This window comes from Podospora bellae-mahoneyi, chromosome 5, assembly GCF_035222275.1.
Source record: "Podospora bellae-mahoneyi strain CBS 112042 chromosome 5, whole genome shotgun sequence".
NCBI lineage: Eukaryota > Fungi > Ascomycota > Sordariomycetes > Sordariales > Podosporaceae > Podospora > Podospora bellae-mahoneyi.
Genome location: NC_085884.1, coordinates 690,459 through 707,403, shown reverse-complemented (window position 1 = coordinate 707,403; position 16,945 = coordinate 690,459). Strand labels below are relative to the sequence as shown.

General features: G+C 53.7%; 6 protein-coding genes and 1 non-coding gene across 7 annotated transcripts; 4 read left to right on the top strand and 3 right to left on the bottom strand.

Moving 5' to 3' along the window:
• Positions 1 to 34: 34 nt before the first annotated feature.
• On the bottom strand, positions 35 to 904 carry QC761_501000 (uncharacterized protein; the record flags this gene model as incomplete). Its single annotated transcript, XM_062879348.1, has 1 exon — positions 35 to 904. One exon carries the CDS (start codon positions 902 to 904, stop codon positions 35 to 37), a length of 870 nt encoding a protein of 289 aa, XP_062730508.1.
• QC761_501010 (uncharacterized protein) lies at positions 832 to 2,587 on the top strand (the record flags this gene model as incomplete). The annotated part of the gene is made up of 3 exons (XM_062879349.1): positions 832 to 1,848; positions 1,905 to 2,192; positions 2,249 to 2,587. The coding sequence occupies exons 1-3, from the start codon at positions 1,384 to 1,386 to the stop codon at positions 2,585 to 2,587; spliced, it is 1,092 nt and encodes a 363-aa protein (XP_062730507.1). The 5' UTR covers positions 832 to 1,383.
• A 1,076-nt stretch (positions 2,588 to 3,663) lies between these two features.
• On the top strand, positions 3,664 to 5,475 carry QC761_501020 (uncharacterized protein; the record flags this gene model as incomplete). Its single annotated transcript, XM_062879350.1, has 3 exons — positions 3,664 to 4,029; positions 4,100 to 5,266; positions 5,329 to 5,475. The coding sequence occupies 2 exons, from the start codon at positions 3,664 to 3,666 to the stop codon at positions 4,367 to 4,369; spliced, it is 636 nt and encodes a 211-aa protein (XP_062730506.1). The 3' UTR covers positions 4,370 to 5,266; positions 5,329 to 5,475.
• A 128-nt stretch (positions 5,476 to 5,603) lies between these two features.
• On the bottom strand, positions 5,604 to 8,212 carry LIS1_2 (Lissencephaly-1). Its single transcript, XM_062879351.1, has 3 exons — positions 7,590 to 8,212; positions 7,334 to 7,502; positions 5,604 to 7,274 (listed from the first exon to the last, which is right to left on the bottom strand). The coding sequence occupies exons 1-3, from the start codon at positions 7,628 to 7,630 to the stop codon at positions 6,090 to 6,092; spliced, it is 1,395 nt and encodes a 464-aa protein (XP_062730505.1). The 5' UTR covers positions 7,631 to 8,212; the 3' UTR covers positions 5,604 to 6,089.
• Positions 5,630 to 12,136, top strand: QC761_501040 (uncharacterized protein; the record flags this gene model as incomplete). Its single annotated transcript, XM_062879352.1, has 4 exons — positions 5,630 to 8,905; positions 9,063 to 9,277; positions 9,346 to 12,045; positions 12,110 to 12,136. Exons 2-4 carry the CDS (start codon positions 9,218 to 9,220, stop codon positions 12,134 to 12,136), a joined length of 2,787 nt encoding a protein of 928 aa, XP_062730504.1. The 5' UTR covers positions 5,630 to 8,905; positions 9,063 to 9,217.
• Positions 12,137 to 12,684: 548 nt separating this feature from the next.
• On the bottom strand, positions 12,685 to 12,770 carry QC761_0074990. Its single transcript has one exon. It is a non-coding gene; the product is annotated as a tRNA-Gly (tRNA).
• Positions 12,771 to 13,039: 269 nt separating this feature from the next.
• On the top strand, positions 13,040 to 14,469 carry QC761_501050 (uncharacterized protein; the record flags this gene model as incomplete). Its single annotated transcript, XM_062879353.1, has 2 exons — positions 13,040 to 13,325; positions 13,427 to 14,469. 2 exons carry the CDS (start codon positions 13,040 to 13,042, stop codon positions 14,467 to 14,469), a joined length of 1,329 nt encoding a protein of 442 aa, XP_062730503.1.
• Positions 14,470 to 16,945: the final 2,476 nt, after the last annotated feature.

The following is a 16,945-nucleotide window of genomic DNA, read 5'->3' as shown; positions in this document are numbered from 1 at the left end:
TGATGACCCCTCTGCTGTTACCCACTTGACGGTCTCAGGTAAACTGACTAAAGAACTCCCAAGTCTCCTTGTGCGCAAAAGTCTCGCTCTCGCCTGTCTCCCTGGGGGTGGGAACATGGCCCCCGTCAAAAACGACAAACGTGACGGGCTTGTCGGGCAAACAACCGGTATACACCGTCTTGACCTTCCCCTGGCTCCCCGCCGCCGGGACGGGCGGCTCAGCCTGGACGGCGCAACCGTTATTTTTCAGGAAACGATCCCTCATCTGCCTCGCCTGGGCCAGAGGCAAGACGTTGTCCGTCGTCCCGTGCTGGCCGTAGTAGGCGACGGGCTCGGAGCCGGCGGCACACCCGCTGATCTGGGGGTTCCCGCTCAGCGCGGCCACGGCCCTGATCTCCCTCCCGAGCGAGCAGGCGAGCGAGTAGGACATTGCGGCGCCGTAGGAGAAGCCGGTGGAGAAACGGAGGTCCTGGTCGACGCAGAGGTCTGACTCGACGGTGGAGAGGACGGAGCGGAGGAAGGTGACGTCCTCGCCGTTGGAGTTTTGCCACCCGTTGTTGAGGCCGTTGGGGATTACGAAGACTGTTGGGGTGGTGGAGGAGTTGGCTAGGGGGGGGAGGCCGTAATAGGGGAGGTAGCCCCCTTGGCCGGCGATGACTTGTTGGGCTGTGCCGCCTAGGGCGTGGAGAGTGAAGATTAGGCGGTGGGGGGTCGAGGAGTTGTAGTTTTGGGGGAGGCGGACGAAGAATTCGCGTTGTTTGTTGTTGGAGGTTATTCGGAGGGGGGTGGTGGTGGAGGAGGAGGTTACGAGGGCGGGGGTTTTGCCGCAGCCGGGGGAGGGGCGGAGAGAGAGGGCTGTTGGGGTCAGCAGACCTAGGAGGGTGAGGAGGGTGAGTTTGGCCATGATGCTCTGGGGGAGTTTGTTGGTAGTTGATCGGTGGTGGTTGAAAGGGTCATGGTGGTGGGATGGGTGAGAGGATGGTGTTTTATGAACATTGGGATGTGAAGATGTGACATTGCCGTGGGCGAGAGCCGCATGGTCGGATTTGAGCCGGGTGGTAAGGTAAATATGCCTTTCGATATATAGCCTCAAACGGGCATGGAGACATGAACGCAGCAAAGTCTGGCTTGGCCTTCATGATTTCGAAACAGAATCGCTGGTGAGCGAGGCTGCAGTTTGTTCGAGGCTAAATTGGTATAGTGATTTCACCTCAAGGGCTGGTCTCCAATATTCCGTTTGGAGTAGGCGTGGAGGTTGTCGATGCGGGGGCAGTGAGCTTCCCCATGTTTCGGTTGCTGGCTCGGTAATAATCGACTAGGCACGGCGATCGTCAATCTTCGTGGCTGATATAATGCTTGCTATCATCTTGCACCATCCCTCCCATGTTGACTTTTTGTTCGAACACTGACTCTAACAATTATCTCAGGGGTAGAAAAGGGGGAGAAGGAGATGGCTTATGTAACCCAGCTTGGCATGACACGGTTGCTAGGCTCCACTTTTGGGAAACTATTCCCGTGGACCTGTTGAATAATTTGAGAGGGGTTGTCTTTTTGTCCTGCGCCTTTGCCTTTGATTGTGTTGCTTGCCCTGACCACGAACCAGAAATCGAAACCATGACTTCTAACACACCAAACTCCGGGGAACCATTTGTTCCCACCAAGCTCATCAAGCATTTTCAGGCGAATCACACAACCCGAGACGCCCAGACCAGTGGGTGGTCGGCGTTGTGGGACTCGCAGCAGAACGATCTCTGGGACAGGGGGAAGCCATCGCCTGCCCTTATTGACTTGATCGAGTCTGCTCCATGGCCGTCGCGTGAGCGAAGGAGGCCAAAGGCGTTGGTGCCGGTATGTTTACTCGACTTTCACAGAATGGCACCATGAGATGTTAACAATCATTGTAGGGCTGCGGAAAAGGCTATGACGTCGTGATGCTGGCCCTGCATGGGTTCGATGTGTACGGGCTTGAGGTCTCACCGACCGGTGTCGAGACTGCGAGGGCTTATGCCGCGAAGCAACTAGATGCACCCCTTGCACACAACTATGGAGAGGGGAATCAAGAAAAGTACCCGAAGGATCAGCGGGGAGAGGTAACATTTATGGCTGGTGACTTTTTCAAGCGCGACTGGGAGGGCAAGTGTGTGCGCGAGGGGGAGACCTTTGAGGGTTTTGATCTTATCTATGATTACACTGTAAGTCTGCTGCTTTTGCCATGCCATGTCCGCTCGGGGCTGTGCTGACCGGCCAGTTCTTATGTGCTCTCCTCCCGGAGATGCGTCAAGACTGGGGCCGTCGAATGGGAGAATTGCTCGGACCTCAACCTGCAAAGCTGGTTTGCCTCGAATTTCCCCTCTACAAAGACCTCAAGCTTCCTGGTCCACCATGGGCCTTGAGAGAAGGAATCTATTACGATGTGTTGGCTGGCGGTGGGACCGGGGTTTTTGATAATGATGAAGCAGCCCAATCGGCCCTGCAACGGCCCAACAAGGGACCGCTGGAGCGAGTGGCCCGCATCAGGCCTTCGCGGACGTATCCGCAAGGAGAAGGAACTGATCATCTGGGCATCTGGCAGGTCAAAAGCTGGTAAGAAAAAGCAACAGCAGAATCCGAGTTCCCGGAAAGGGCCCTAATCCGTCAGTTACACCTTCAATGTACCCCTGAAAGGAAACCCCCAAATCAAGCAGGTGCGGAAACAAGCTTTTCAGAGCAAAAGAGGTTTCATGGACACACACGTCAGCACTTTAGATTTTCTTGGACGTCTAATCATGACAAATCCGAGAGCAATAACCAAGTACCGCGCTCAGGAATCGAACCCCTGCCATCAAAGAGGAAACATGACCGTACCCCGCGTTCGCTGTAGATAGACGAGCTGCAGAGTTGGAGTGTATTTAATTTAATCAAAAAGTCCACCGCGGCCGTTCAACCGCTCACTTCAACCGGAAAGAGGGTCTGGGGTGTTTCTCGTTTTGTATGGGCGGCCCGTTCGGGAAGGTGTGCTCGGCCCAGCCAACTCGAGCTGTCAGCCTGTCTTCAGGACCGTTTACTGCGACGATCCGGGGAAAAGCGGCGCAACGGTCGGCTGCTGTAGACCTGTACCTACCACAGTCATGCATTAGTCACTTGGTCACTTTCGGCTTTTGCCCATGGTCATGTCCAAGACTGGGGTTGCCATAGTAGTTTGCATCTGTCAAGGTCTGGCAGGTAATATCTGATCGACCATGGCGACTGGGCAGAACCGACTTTAAATGTTTCTTGGGTCTAGCTCAGGGCCCTTTTGACGTCGCGCTGAAGGGAAAAGTCTGGACGCGACTGGGTTTGGTGATGAAAATTCCCTACAGCTATAGCAGAGCGAGAAAGGCTTATAGATGTCTGACACATGCGATGAGGTTGTGTTTGGCCCCATATTGATGGGAACTGGGAAGCGGTCATGGAGGAATTATCCCCGGTTTTTGTCAGTCCGAATCACACCTCCCTTTGGCACCAACAGAGATGATCTATGATCTCGTGCTCCCGCAGCCGAGAAATCCTTCGAGATCAGATCTGAATAAAAGGGCCATGTGATCCCCCGCCTTTCTTGAGCCTCGTCATCACTTTTCGCATCTCACCAACAACAGCCTCTTCACAAGAATCATTTTTTCACCCCAATCACAAATCAACAACACAATGAGAACCTCATCACCAATCTTCCTCCTCTTGGGAGCAGCACTCGCATCCCCAAACGTAATAGACGACTTTGTCGGCCAAGGCCAAATTCACGTCCTCAACTCGAGCTCCTACGTCTCGGCCGACCCGGCAACAGACACCATCGGCTGTCTGACCGCGTCGGGATTGCTGTCCAAATCCAACTGCGCCACATTCACACGGACGGAAAGCTACCCCTACATGCTCGTCTCGTCAAGGGGCGTCTGTACGTTCAACGACAAGAGCATGCCCAACAACAAGGACAGCTACTACGGCAAGAACACGTACGCGTGGCACTGCCTCGAGGGGGCCGAGGCCGGGATTGATGGGGAGAGGTATTATACTATTGTGAGTACCATGTCACCTCTTTTTTCAATTTTAGCAGACCGATGTTGATTTTTGGGCGTACGTGAAATAGCAAGGATTCAAACACCCATACCTCTGCAACGGGAACCTGGGGTGCTACTACGACATCCCGGATGCTCCGGAAAGTGATGACGATAGCGGGGATAGTTTCTCGGTTCAGGAGGTGGGCAAGACGAAGGCTGTGCAGCCAGTGTGGCAGTTCTTTTGGGGAGCCCATCAGATGGGGATCACGCCGGGGCATTTGCAGGTGTTGTGGCTTTGGGTGCCGGTTAAGGGGAAGGAGAAGAGAGATGATGGGGAGCAGCGGAGGTTGGCTCAATAGGTCCAGCTCCCTAATGAGGAGCTTCAGGGGGTCGGTCGGTCCTCAAAGGGGCCGATCCTCAGGCTGAGGTGTCTTGGGGCGGTGTGAGGGATAGTATATAGTGATTTTTGCCAAGTAGGTAGCAGAGGGAAGGAACGATGTAGGTTGGTCTAGGGGGTTTCTACCTAGTTAAGGTCTTGCTGGCCAAAAGTCTCTTGCCAATATTCCACCTTGGAAAATTGAAAACCTTCGACCGACTGTCATCTGTTACTCTTCTTTTGGCGTACATTCTCTTCTTGAATTCTACACAACAAACCTGACGGGATGCAGGACCACAAAGCCTTTACGGCCGCCGTGCGAGCCAGAAATGCTTGGGCTCGTGAGAAATGGCTGAACGAAGAAAACAAGTATGATCGACCGCAGAAGCAAACCACTGATTATTAAAGAGAGCCACCCTTCGACTCTGAGAGCCACAATGACGGCGATATCACGATCAAGTTGGAAGACAGGAACCCCAAGATCACACCCGAGACATAGCTGCCCTGAAGGAGTGGCACGATCAGCTCGACAACACTCGCGAGGACCGACTTGTGGAGGTCCTGTCTCGATGGCACATGACTCAATGTTATCAAGCCAAGACCCATGTGAAACGCCGGGAGGACGTCTATCTTTGCTCGGAGTGGAAGCACAGGATTTACACCATTATCGGCCACCGCTTGCCGAACGCCATTTATCGCCAGTTTCACAAGTTGCAGCACCCCAACTCTGAGGTCTGCCGTCATACTCCGGATTGCATCTCCTGGAGCAAGATCCAGAAGCAATATATGCGACGCAAAGACGAGATTGACGCTAAGTTCAACAAATTGTCAGGGGAAGCCACCCCCTAGTTGAGGACTGCTTTATTCGCAGGGACAATGGGTAAGAGCTTGAATCCTTCGTCACAGATTATGCGGAAAGAAATCTAACACTTCTACCTGCAGTCAATTGTGTCCACTTAGCCTCACGGGCTTGGTATCAACCTGGTCTCCCTACTACGCCAACCAGCAATGCGTCCAAATCAAAACTCACGTCGTCCAAACACCCCATGACCAGCCTTGGATGACTGTTATCGAGATTCTCGACCGAGGTGGAAAGCAGTTCGTCCCCCGTAGGGGAGGCGTGAGGGGTTTCTAAGTAAAGCCCCCATTTTGATTCTGCAAGGCGTTGTGCCTACTCACCACAAACATACCAGATAACTCGACAATACACAAGTCATAAATCGTTCAACTTTGGGGGGTATCTATCTAACTTCTGTTCAACAACATCTTGTTCCCAGCGAGAAAAGGCCCACGACGTTCGAGATTATCCCCCCCCTCTCACGCCCAATTCTTTGGCTCATCAGTCATCAAAAGTTGTACCACACACCTCCGCAAAGTGAACATTGATTGTTGCAACTTTTTCCTCTTACAGGCACCCCGTCTCATCTTGAAGATCCCCCGTACCGACCAAGAAGTTTTTCGGATATGTTGATTATATGCAGCCAATTACCGTTTGTAGCGACTGACAGGATTCCCTTTTGCCTCTCAGACCTCGATCCTCGACTTGCCCCTTCTGCCACTGACAGACGCTGGCGGCTTGCATGATTTGCATGATAAGCTATAAATCGCTCCCCCAACTCCTCTTCCTTGGCTTTTCTCTTATTAAATACCGAGCTGGCTTTTGTATGCAATGTGGCTGATGTTTAAGTACCCCTCCTGTAGGTTCAGTTGGCAAAAATCCTCACGTTCAAATCAACACTCCCCGTCGCAATGACACACCGAATCTGCGCCTCACCACCCGCACCAGCAGCCCCCGCTGTTTTCCTTGGTGTCCCGTTCGATTCACCATTGGCGCCCTCACCATTGACCGCCGGGACATCCTTGACGATCGAAGGCGCCCACCGGATACACTGCACGAAATGCCCGTGTGCGTCCCCTATCGTCTTGACACATCTACCCTCCTGGGTCAGATCCCAGCACCGCAACGTATAATCATCAGCCACCGACAACAAGTATTTTCCACCAGGGTGGAAGACAAGGCCCCGCACCCAGTTGTCGTGGCCCACCAATATCTTGATACACGTCCCTCTCGCATCCCACAGCCGAATCGTTTTGTCTCTTGAGCCGGTCGCCATGAACTCTACGGCACTCGTTGCTGGTGGCTTCTTGATCCCTGCCATGGCGGCAAGATGTGGATAAGCAGCCGCAGGAGCAATGGCGCAACATAACACAACGTGCTCGTGTCCGATCAGTGTGGTCTTCGGCTCCGGGTTCGGTATCGAGACGTCCCACAATCGGCCGGTATAATCGTCACTCGTCGACAAGATGAACCTCCCGTCAATGGATGGGCAGACATCACGGACCCATTCGGCGTGTCCTCGAAGAGTCTTTACGCAATAGCCTGTGCTCACATCCCATATCCTCAACGTCTTGTCTCGACTCGCGCTGACAAGGAGGTTGCCGGTACCACCTGCTACCCCTGACGGGATGAATCGAACTGCGCTGACGCTGTGGTCGTGACCAGGGAGCGTTCGGATATTCTTGTAGTCGTCTGATGGGTCCCAGAGCTTGATGGTCAAGTCTGAGCTGCACGAGGCAAGCAAGGTGTTTCCCCTAGGTCCGCCGAAATCGACATCGAGCACAGCTTTGGTATGGCCTTTGATCGTCCTTTCGAGCTCGCCCAGCTCCCAGTCCCAAATCTTGATGGTTTGGTCCTCCGAGCCGGAAGCCAGTGATGAGAATACTGGGTGGAAGGCGACGCATGTGATTGGATTTCGGTGGGATTGCAGCGTGTGGCGGGCTGGAGATTTGGGCAGCCAGGCAACTGGATCTTTATTTTGTCGGGACGTGGGGGTGCTGTTTTCGAGCTCTGATTGCAAAGTGCTATTCCGGGACTCGAGATCCATGATCTGGGAAAGAATGTCAGATGGACAGGCCAACAAACACAGAAACCGACCACGCGACTGACCTTCTTTTGTAACCGCACGACACTCGTCCATTTCTTTTCTAGCAGCCCCTCATACTTCTTTGCGGTTGCTGGATCAAACACATCCTCCCCAAGGTTGAGCTCGGATCGCAGAGCCGACGCGGTATTCGAAAGGTTGTTGGCAGTAAGGTAGGCGATGATGGCTTTGTGTCTGCATCGCTGTCAGTCCCTGCCTGCCTCGGCTTCGTCAAGACCAACCCCGCCCGCTGTGGACGTGATCACACGACAGGAAACCTACAGCTCCTCAGCCTGACGGGTGGTCAGGATGTTTGTATTCATCGCGGAGACTCGGAGGGCAACCTGGAGCCCCCGGGCCGTGCCGTTCTGCTAGAGCGGGAGACAGGAAATGGCGGGGAAATTTATCGGCCTGAAATCAGCGGTCGGGAACCTTCTCGTCTCGGCGGCGGCCGTTGGGTTGAAATCGGTGTCAAGAGGTGATGTATTCTTTGAGGTGGATTCCGGGTGGGCATGGAAGAATGGCGGAAGGTTGTTGGTGACAAACAACAGCGTCGGGAAAGGGGTGGCGCTTTGTTCGAGAAGGTTTCGTCGAATGTCTGTTTCAATCCCAATCCTCAGATGCACGCGCGGATGGATTGGGTGGATGGTTGGAGGGGTCGTGAAAAGTGGACCTGGGGTACTGTGGAAGGCGAGGTGTCCAGGGTTTGTGGTTGGGCTTCCAGACACGGATATCAACTCAGGGCTGAAGATGGGAGTTCTGGATGGAGGCGGTGTTGCCGTAGGTAAAGGATCTCATGGTCCCTCTATGGCGGGCATCCAGCGGGGCAGAACAACACTTGAAACTCGAAAGCAAGCTCGCAATCTGTGGTGGGTGGCATTTGCTGTCGCTGGCCATCCAATTCCCATGCTCGCTGCCGGGCCTGCCAAGATAGAGAGGTCGGGCCACGACAGCTGCCACAGGAGGCTGCCAGCCGTGTCAAGCCTCAGCCAGTGACATCACCTCAGCCACACTGTGGTTTAGTTTCTGCAGCAATTCCCTATGTCAACAATTGCCAGAGCGAAGTCTGTCAGTGGAAAGAAGGGTCCAGTCAGCATCCCCGCCATCAGAGAAAGACAAGAGGAAATTACCAACAACTGGAGAGGCAGTGCATATGCGCACATAGGATAATCAAGGGATCAAGAGACTCCCTACTTGTACCCAAACTCCATCAGAGCATTTCTTATTCATTGTGGTGTTTATCTGCATCCATAGGCAACTGTCAGTGACAGCGAATGGCCCCACACCCACACCTGTCCCGCAGAGCCAAGAACACAGGGTCAGGGCGCCCCAGACACGCTTTCTCACCGCGAGCCAGCCTTGAGCGAGAAATCTTGGGCGGCAAGTCACAACAACTGCAATTGTCAACAACCACCGCGCAGACGATCCTTTTCGGCGAACATCCTCGCAACAATCGGCCCCCGCCGAGCAAGAGCTTCCCCTCGCTCTCCTTCTAGAAGCCAATCACGCGCAACAGCCAGCTCGGTCTCGACACCAAACCCAACAAGTCGCAAAGAAAACAGCTGCTGGCTTTTGCTTTGTTGCTTCACCCCTCGCACGTATGTTGCTTCCTTTGCATTCCCTCCTCCAGCCTCACCAAGGCCAATCTCCCAGATGCGCTTCTGTTCCGTAGACGGCGCACTGCACTGGCTGCTATGACGGGCCGTTGGAAACCGCCTTGGCTGCAGAAGCTAATCAAGCGAACTTCAACTCTAGGCTCAGAAAAACGCAAGACTTGCCTCTCGACCGACAGACTTACGAACCACACCGACCAGCTTGCCCACAGTCCTCGGAAGCACTTGCTGAAATTCTGCCTGCTTGATTCCGACTCTACCACCACATCACCATCCATTGAAGAAGAACAGCCCGCCATGGCTGACGGAGAAGAAGACTTTAGCTCTTTGCCCCTTACAGATCGCTGGGTCCACAAGGTGAGCGCGTCTCCCTATTCGCTGACTACCTACTAGACAGGCAAACTAAAACATCAGTTGGCGAATAGGTCTGGAAAGTACGAAAACAGGCATACGAGGAGGCTGCCCAGGCATTCGAAAAGACCCCCGACGAGTACGACCCAGCATTCCGACCATTCATCCAAGATCCGAGCTTGTGGAAGACAGCAGTCGCAGACTCCAACGTTGCTGCTCAACAAGATGGCTTGGCTGCCCTCTGCGCATTTCTGAAATTTGGCGGCCGCGAAGGCGGTGTACGAGCCAGACAACATGCTGTCACATCAATTTGCGAGAAGGGCCTGTCCTCCACGAGAGCGGCGACGAAGGCGTCAGCAGTCGAAGCGTTGCTCCTCTTCATCGAGATTGATGTTCCCGGCCCGGTGATCGAAGAGATTCTGCCGGTGCTTTCCAACAAGCAACCCAAGGTTGTTGCTGCGGCGCTTAATGCTTTGACCCAGATCTTTCACAACTATGGCTGCAAAACAGCGGATCCCAAACCCGTTCTCAAGATTCTACCCAAGGTGTTTGGCCACGCCGACAAGAATGTGAGAGCAGAGGCGACGGGGTTGGCGGTCGAGTTCTATCGGTGGCTGCGCGAGGCTATGAAGCCAATGTTCTGGGGCGACCTCAAACCAACACAGCAGACAGATCTCGAAGCGCAGTTTGAGAAGATCAAGGCCGAAGGTCCAGCGAAGCAGGAGCGATTGTTGCGATCACAGCAAGCGGCCAAGGAACGGGCACCTGCGGCAGGTGGTGACGAGTATGGAGAGGAGGGAGAAGAGGAGGAAGAGGCTGGTGAGGTTGACGCTTTTGACCTGGCCGAGCCACAAGACGTCATCAGCAAAGTGCCCAAGGATTTCTACGACAACCTGGCCTCGTCCAAGTGGAAGGAGAGAAAGGAAGCTTGCGAGGCCTTGTATGCTATTGTCAATGTGCCAAGGATCAAGGATGGTGATTTTGGTGAGATCACCCGCTGCTTGGCCAAATGCATGAAGGACGCCAACATTGCGGTCGTCACTCAGGCAGCGCAATGTATCGAAATGCTCGCCAAGGGTCTGCGCAAGGGCTTCGCCAAGTATCGTTCCAACGTCATGCAGCCTATCATGGAGAGATTGAAGGAAAAGAAGGTTACGGTTGCTGATGCGCTTGGTGCTGCGCTGGACGCTGTGTTTCTTTCTACCAACTTGACCGAGTGCTTGGAAGATATCACCACATTCCTCGTTCACAAGAACCCCCAGGTCAAGGAGGGAACCATGAAGTTTCTTGTCAGGTGTCTTCGAACAACCAGGGAGGTGCCGAGCAAGCAGGAAATTGCCAGCATCGTTGAATGCGCCAAGAAGCTGCTCTCCGAGGGTAGCGAGGTTCTTCGGTCTGGCGGTGCCGAGATTCTGGGAACCATCATGAAGATCATTGGCGAAAGAGCCATGAACCCCCATCTCGAAGGTCTTGATGATATCCGAAAGACCAAGATCAAGGAGTTCTTTGAGACGGCCGAAGTCAAGGCCAAGGATAAGCCGAAGCCGCCGCCGCCAGCTCCCGCTGCGCGGGGGCCACCACCCAAGAAGACGTTGGGCGCAAAGAAGGCCCCTCCTGGTCTCAAAAAGGCATCCCCGGCAGCCGCCGCACCGCCGCCAGAGCCTTCACCTCCACCTGCGCCGCCAGCTGCTGCGCGTCCCGGTCCTGCGGGGAACAAGCTCGGGAAGCCAGGGCTCGGGGGTCTCAAGGCACCACAGAAGCGCACTCTCAGTGGTCCTGCCGCCGGCGCTGCTTCACCGCGTAGACCGGCGGCCCCTCGCGTGCCATCACCTGCATTTGAGCCGGAATACGAAGAGGAGGAGCCTATTCCCGCTTCTCCCCCACCAAAGCCGCGCATCGGTTTGGGACGCGGTGGTCTCGCTGGCCGCTCACTCGCCAAACCAGCTGCGCCATCAGCCCCCGTGCCCGCTGCCTCCCCATCCCCGACCTCTACCTTCTCACACATGGAACGTGCCGAGCTGGAGGAATTGCGCATGGCCAATGAGCGCTTGCTCAAACAGCTAGATGACGCTCGTCACGACCGGTCCAAGCTGACATCAGAAATTCAGGAGCTCAAGAACCAAAATGCTCAGTTGATTGAGGATCACACGAGAGATGTACTTTCCATCAAGGCCAAGGAGACACAGCTGGTGAGAGCTCGCAGTGATGCCGAGGCTGCCGAACAGACAAATGAGCGGCTACGACGCGAGCTGGACCGTTTGAAGAGGGCGCTCAGTAAGGCCGAAGCCGCCCTCAACAATGGTGGGGGCGCAGACAGCCCTGTATCCCCCAGTCTTGGATTCCGGGCTCTGAGCCCAACGCACGATGATGGCGGGATCTACCGTGACAACGCTCTTCCTCCTAGTGCGGGTAGAGCCCGCCAAAGCTTCGCCAGCACCCTTAGCGAGGAGAAGGAGAACGGCGACGGTGTGCCGCACCCTCGAAAGATGGCTCCCCCAGAGTCCAGGTACGCGGGCAGCACCGCTAGCAGCGGCCGCGCCAGCCCAGCTAGAGGGTTTAGGCGAGACATTTCCGGCGGTGACGACAGAGACATTCGCAATAACGATAGTGCTAGTGGCAGCGGTGCCTATGGCGGATATGGTGACCGGGCGGGGAGCAGGTTGGGCGATCCTCCAATCAATGCTTCTGGTGCTCCCGCGACGTCTGGCATGGAGAGCTGGAGAAGAGCTGCCGAGGTGACGAGCCAGCTGAAGGCCAGGATTGAACTTATGAAGGTATGTGCAGCTGCGGAGGCCTCGACGAGAAGTGTGCAGGGCAGGTACTAACAGAGAGCAATAGGCAAAGGCAGCGAGCAGACCTCAGTAGAGCTCAAACGATCTCCCCAACGCATGGACCTGTACGGCTGTCTTTCTTTTAACAGGTTTTCGATGTTATGATTTGCATTTTCACGGCGTTGGGCGATGAAGCATACCCATTCCCCGCCCTGTACCGTTTTTATAGGTGTTTTTACTTTCTGTACACTTTACTGTTGCTCATTTACCTATACCGCATGTTTTACAGGGGGCTGTTATGGTGTGTTCTGATATCTGGGGGACCTGGTGGATGGGAAAAACATGGCTTGGTGGGACCATTGCTTGTGTGGGAGGTTATCAATGATGGGTTAGCTGGGTCGAGGTAGCTGGGATAATCCTATTGATCGATATGCTGTACTTCTTTCTGGCTACTCCTTACACTCCAGGTGTGTTTGATCCAGAGACCAGTGTCTCGTCTCCTGGAATGTAATGGAAGTCAAAAGTGGAGGAGGGGGGGGTTGATTGTGGAGTGCTTGCCAACACACAGCTCGGCTTTACCCCGCTTCCACTCTCATAAGCTGTGAAACAGACAGCTCTTTCAACAACAAACAGAGGAAAAAGGCGCGGTTAGTTTAGTGGTTAGAATCCTCGCTTCCCATCTTATCTTGGTCTAGCGAGGGACCCGGGTTCGAATCCCGGATCGCGCAATTGCGCCTGTTCCTTCTCTTTTGCTCTCTACGGCTTGTAGCTGTCATGTTATGCCTCTGTGGGTATCTTCTTTTTCTTTTGCCAGCTGAGTGGGATGGAGTGAAATTTTTGCTAGAGAGTGGGCTTGGATGTACATATTGGAGTTGTGATATTTTTGAGAGAAGGTCCGAAGGTTGGTAGTTGTGTTGTGTCCAGGGAGGGGTTTTGATGGTGGGGTAATCCGCCTCAACGTCACTCTCTCTGTTTTCAACAACACAACTGTAGCATTATGCCGCGAGACGCTGAAAGGACGGAAGCTGCTGGTGGTGGTTACACGAGGTTTACGAGGGTCAGAGGGGTATCGTATTGCCGACTTCTGTTGGTCGTGTCGACATTTTGTCTACTCGGTCCTTATTCACAGCTCCTTCGTGTAGCAATCCCATTTTGCGAACAGCTTGGCGGCTTCATCAATCATCGCCATCGACCGCAACTCAGTCCCCTCCTGCCGCCGCTTAAGTTCAAAAAAGACGGCAGCTTCCAACTGAGCATCTTTTCAGATTTGCATTTTGGCGAGAGTAAGTCACCCCCTCAACTTCGCTCAGCTGCATCAACACTAGAATCACCCGCTCTGTGAGCTTACCTGTGTACCAATCTAACAATGTGAATCGCTGAAAAGACGCCTGGGAACCCTGGGGTCCCAAACAAGACCTCGCCTCCCTCGGCGTGATAAACTCTGTTTTGGACAGAGAACCAGAGACGGATTTTGTGGTGCTGAATGGTGATATCATCACGGGGGAGAATGTTTATCTCGACAACGGCACCCAGTATATTGACACAATCGCCGAGACGTTGGCAAGGAGAGATATTACGTGGGGGAGTACGTACGGGAATCACGACTCGGACTGCAGGCTGTCGCCCACGGCGCTGTTTGAGCGAGAGAAGAGGTACAAAGGTAGTAGAACGGCGAGGATGGTAAGGGGCAGAGAGCAGGGGGTGGGGGTGACGAATTATTATTTGGAGGTGCAAGGGCTGGATGCGAGGGTGGAGATGGTGTTGTGGTTTTTTGATAGCAGAGGTGGTTTTGTTTCCCAGGAGGAGGGAGGTGGAAATAGGAGGAAGGGGAGGGAAAATTGGGTTAGCAAGGAAGTGGTGAGGTGGTTTAGGGAGATGAGCGGGAGGCTGAAGAGAGAGAATGGGGGGAGGAGTTTGCCGGGGTTGGGGTTTGTGCATATCCCTACTGGGGCTTTTTGGGAGGCTCAGAAAAGGGGGATAGACGGGAAGAAGCAGCCTGGAATTAATGGGGATCAGCCGGTTAACCGACAAGGGGAGGGGTGGTGTGAAGATGGGATGGAGGGTTGCGAGTATGGGGGGCAGGATGAGGGGTTTATGGAGGCGGTGATGGAGGAGGGGTTGTTGGGGTTGTTTGTGGGGCATGATCATGGGGATACGTGGTGTTCGGATTATGAAAAGGGGGGCAGGAGGGTTTATTTGTGTTTTGGGCAGCATACGGGTTATGGGGGGTATGGGAGTTGGATTAGGGGATCAAGGCAGGTGTGGGTTTCGATTGAGGGGTTGAGATTGCGGGAGATGGATACGTGGGTTAGGCTGGAGAGTGGGAAGGTGGTGGGGAGAGTGAGGTTGAATGAGACTTTTGGGAGGGATGAGTATGAGGTTGTGGAGGATGAGAGGACACATTTGCCGGTTGATGAGGAGAATTAAGAATGATCGTTTGGAGTAGGCCTGAGCTAACTATGCTATTAATGTGTCCAGCAAGTGACTGAGGTAAGTACATTCCCAGCCTCCCTCTTCCATTCCATCACCATAGCCAATCTCGAATCAAAACACTGGCTACTGACTGGCTTCAGTCACTGAGAAGGCTTGTTGTCGGCCAGGGTGATCTCAAACGCACTTGGTCCTTTACGCTTGTGCTTTAACTGCGGAGGAAGTGTTCCGATTCAACAATATCGACCTTGGTATCCTTGTTCCACTTGAAGTAGATGGAGCCGACAGAGAGATACACGCCGATTTTCTCATCGCGCAAGAACACACCGGTGGTCACAGCGGGGCCATCGGCTGGGAGAATCCGCACCAAGTGCCACTCAAGGGGATCCTCGTTGGACATGATGAGAATCGTGCCGACGTCATGGGCGGCAAGCTTAAGAGAGTACTCCAACTGGAGATGAAGAGAGAACTTACCACTCGCGGTACTTGCCAGACTCATTGTAGTGCTGCCAGGCGATGACCTTGGTGTTTTTGCCAACATTGACAGACAGGAACTTGTCATTGAGTGAGCCGGGGACGCTGACGTCGGCTCCTATGCTGTACGGGTATTCGTCGCCTTCGAAGCCATTCTCGACGTAGAACTTGGCGGGTGCTGGGATCAACGGGGGGAGCCATCTTGAGAGACTGTGTATAGCAGGTAGCTTGTTGAGTGTGGTTGTTGAGATTGGGTACATGACTGTTGTGTTGGTGGATGAAGATGTTGTAAGGGACTTTGACGGTGGAAGACAGCTCTACTTATACCTTTATGGTTGTGATAGATATCCTAGAAATGGCCGTCCTTCTCTCCGCCACTTGCTGTCAACGGTCTAGCGGGATCATCGCCGATTCAGCTGTGGCATCATCCTTCATGCCAATCCCGTCTGACCACACAGACGTCGACTTGGATATCCATACGTCAAAAGCAGGAAACAGCAAGACATCAGCACTGTCAGGAAGACCTGTCGTGCGTCCTCTCTTCGAAGCGATTGGAGATGACCGTCAGGTCGGGGTTGATGGGCGGTCGTTTTGTTACAATAGGGACCGACAGACCATCTCAACTGACACCTGTGCCACAGTCAGATGACGCGATGTCCAAGACTGGTGGTGTTCAGAAGCTCCCGTTGTGGAAGTTTACGTAAAATGCTCGAGCGGCTCTTCCCGAGACAACGACTCCTGCGCAGCTTCTACAACGTTCCGGGCTGTAGCTTCGGCCCGGTGTATGGCAAACGGAAACGATGAATGGTCGATGATCTGAGACCGGGATGCATCTACAGTTCCGCGAGGCTAAAGCGTCAGAGCGCTTGCGGGAGGATGTGGTGATACACTGTCTGACACCAACCATCACAAAATGCCGCGCTGGAATGATGTGCGAGCAATGACATCATGGTTCAGCAACGGATCCAAATATATGGAGCGGTGCTTCTTTGAGCAGAAAGTCCACACTCTAAGGGCGGGGCGGTTGAGTTGATCTCTGTTTACATTCAGTTAGGGGTGTCTTCAGGGGTTGTCTGTTGTGGAGTGCTCCGGAACCCCGCCATCGCTCGTTCATGGTGGACTGAGCTCTCCGAAGTGAGAAGGCGACGGAACAAGTGGGCTGTGACAAAGGCATTGTCTTTGTTCATGAGATTTGCATATTTCATGGTTCGAGTCGACAACAACCGACCAAAGTTGGAATAATTGTTTTAAGTCAGCCTTCAGTAAGATGATTCATAACACAGAGATATACTACGCTGTACAATTCATTTGTCCCACGAAGACTGTAGCCTAAATCAGGTCTATTTAACAGCGACAACATGCTTCGAAAATCAAACCCAGCTTCTCATCTCTCATCTCTCATCCCTTATTACTGATCACTCATTACATTCACATCAGATCAACACCCCAAAAGAAGTTAAGTACTATCCTTGGGAAATACCCCCATCCAAAACTAACTCAAAAGGCCAGTCAAGATGTGCACCTACGCCATCATCAACTTCTACTGCCGCTGCCCCCTTCGGGACGGAGCCATTTGCTCGCATAGCAACTACATCCGCTCTACAACCTCCCGGCCTACCCTCCCTACCTCCCCAGAGCCGACTGGCTTCTACCTCCGCCGGATCGGCGACGTTCAACGCTGCAATCGGTGGGAGCCTATCAGACAATTCTGGGAGCATTGCCCCACTTTCACTGGCGATGACAACATCACTGATCCCCGGCAATGTCCAGGGACGATCGCTGCTGGCGCTTCTTGCATGAGAATATCCCAGCAGAGGGCTCTCTGCAACCAATGTGCCACTCATGGGCACCCTCGGAACTTGAGAAGGAATGCGATTACTTCCCAAACTCCTCTTCTTCCAACTGCTAATACTGCTGGTCAGGAGAGAGAGAATCAGGTGGAGATTAGACCTTTCGAGGCTTCAGACCCCTCCGGCTTTCTTTCTGATCTTTGGGATGA

Coding starts and splice junctions, on each gene's coding strand:
- LIS1_2 (XM_062879351.1), bottom strand. CDS start 7,630: ATGAATACAAACATCCTGACCACCCGTCAGGCTGAGGAGCT. Junction 7,503..7,589: donor ACCCGTCAGGCTGAGGAGCT/GTAGGTTTCCTG, acceptor ACAGCGATGCAG/ACACAAAGCCATCATCGCCT. Junction 7,275..7,333: donor TCGTGCGGTTACAAAAGAAG/GTCAGTCGCGTG, acceptor ATTCTTTCCCAG/ATCATGGATCTCGAGTCCCG.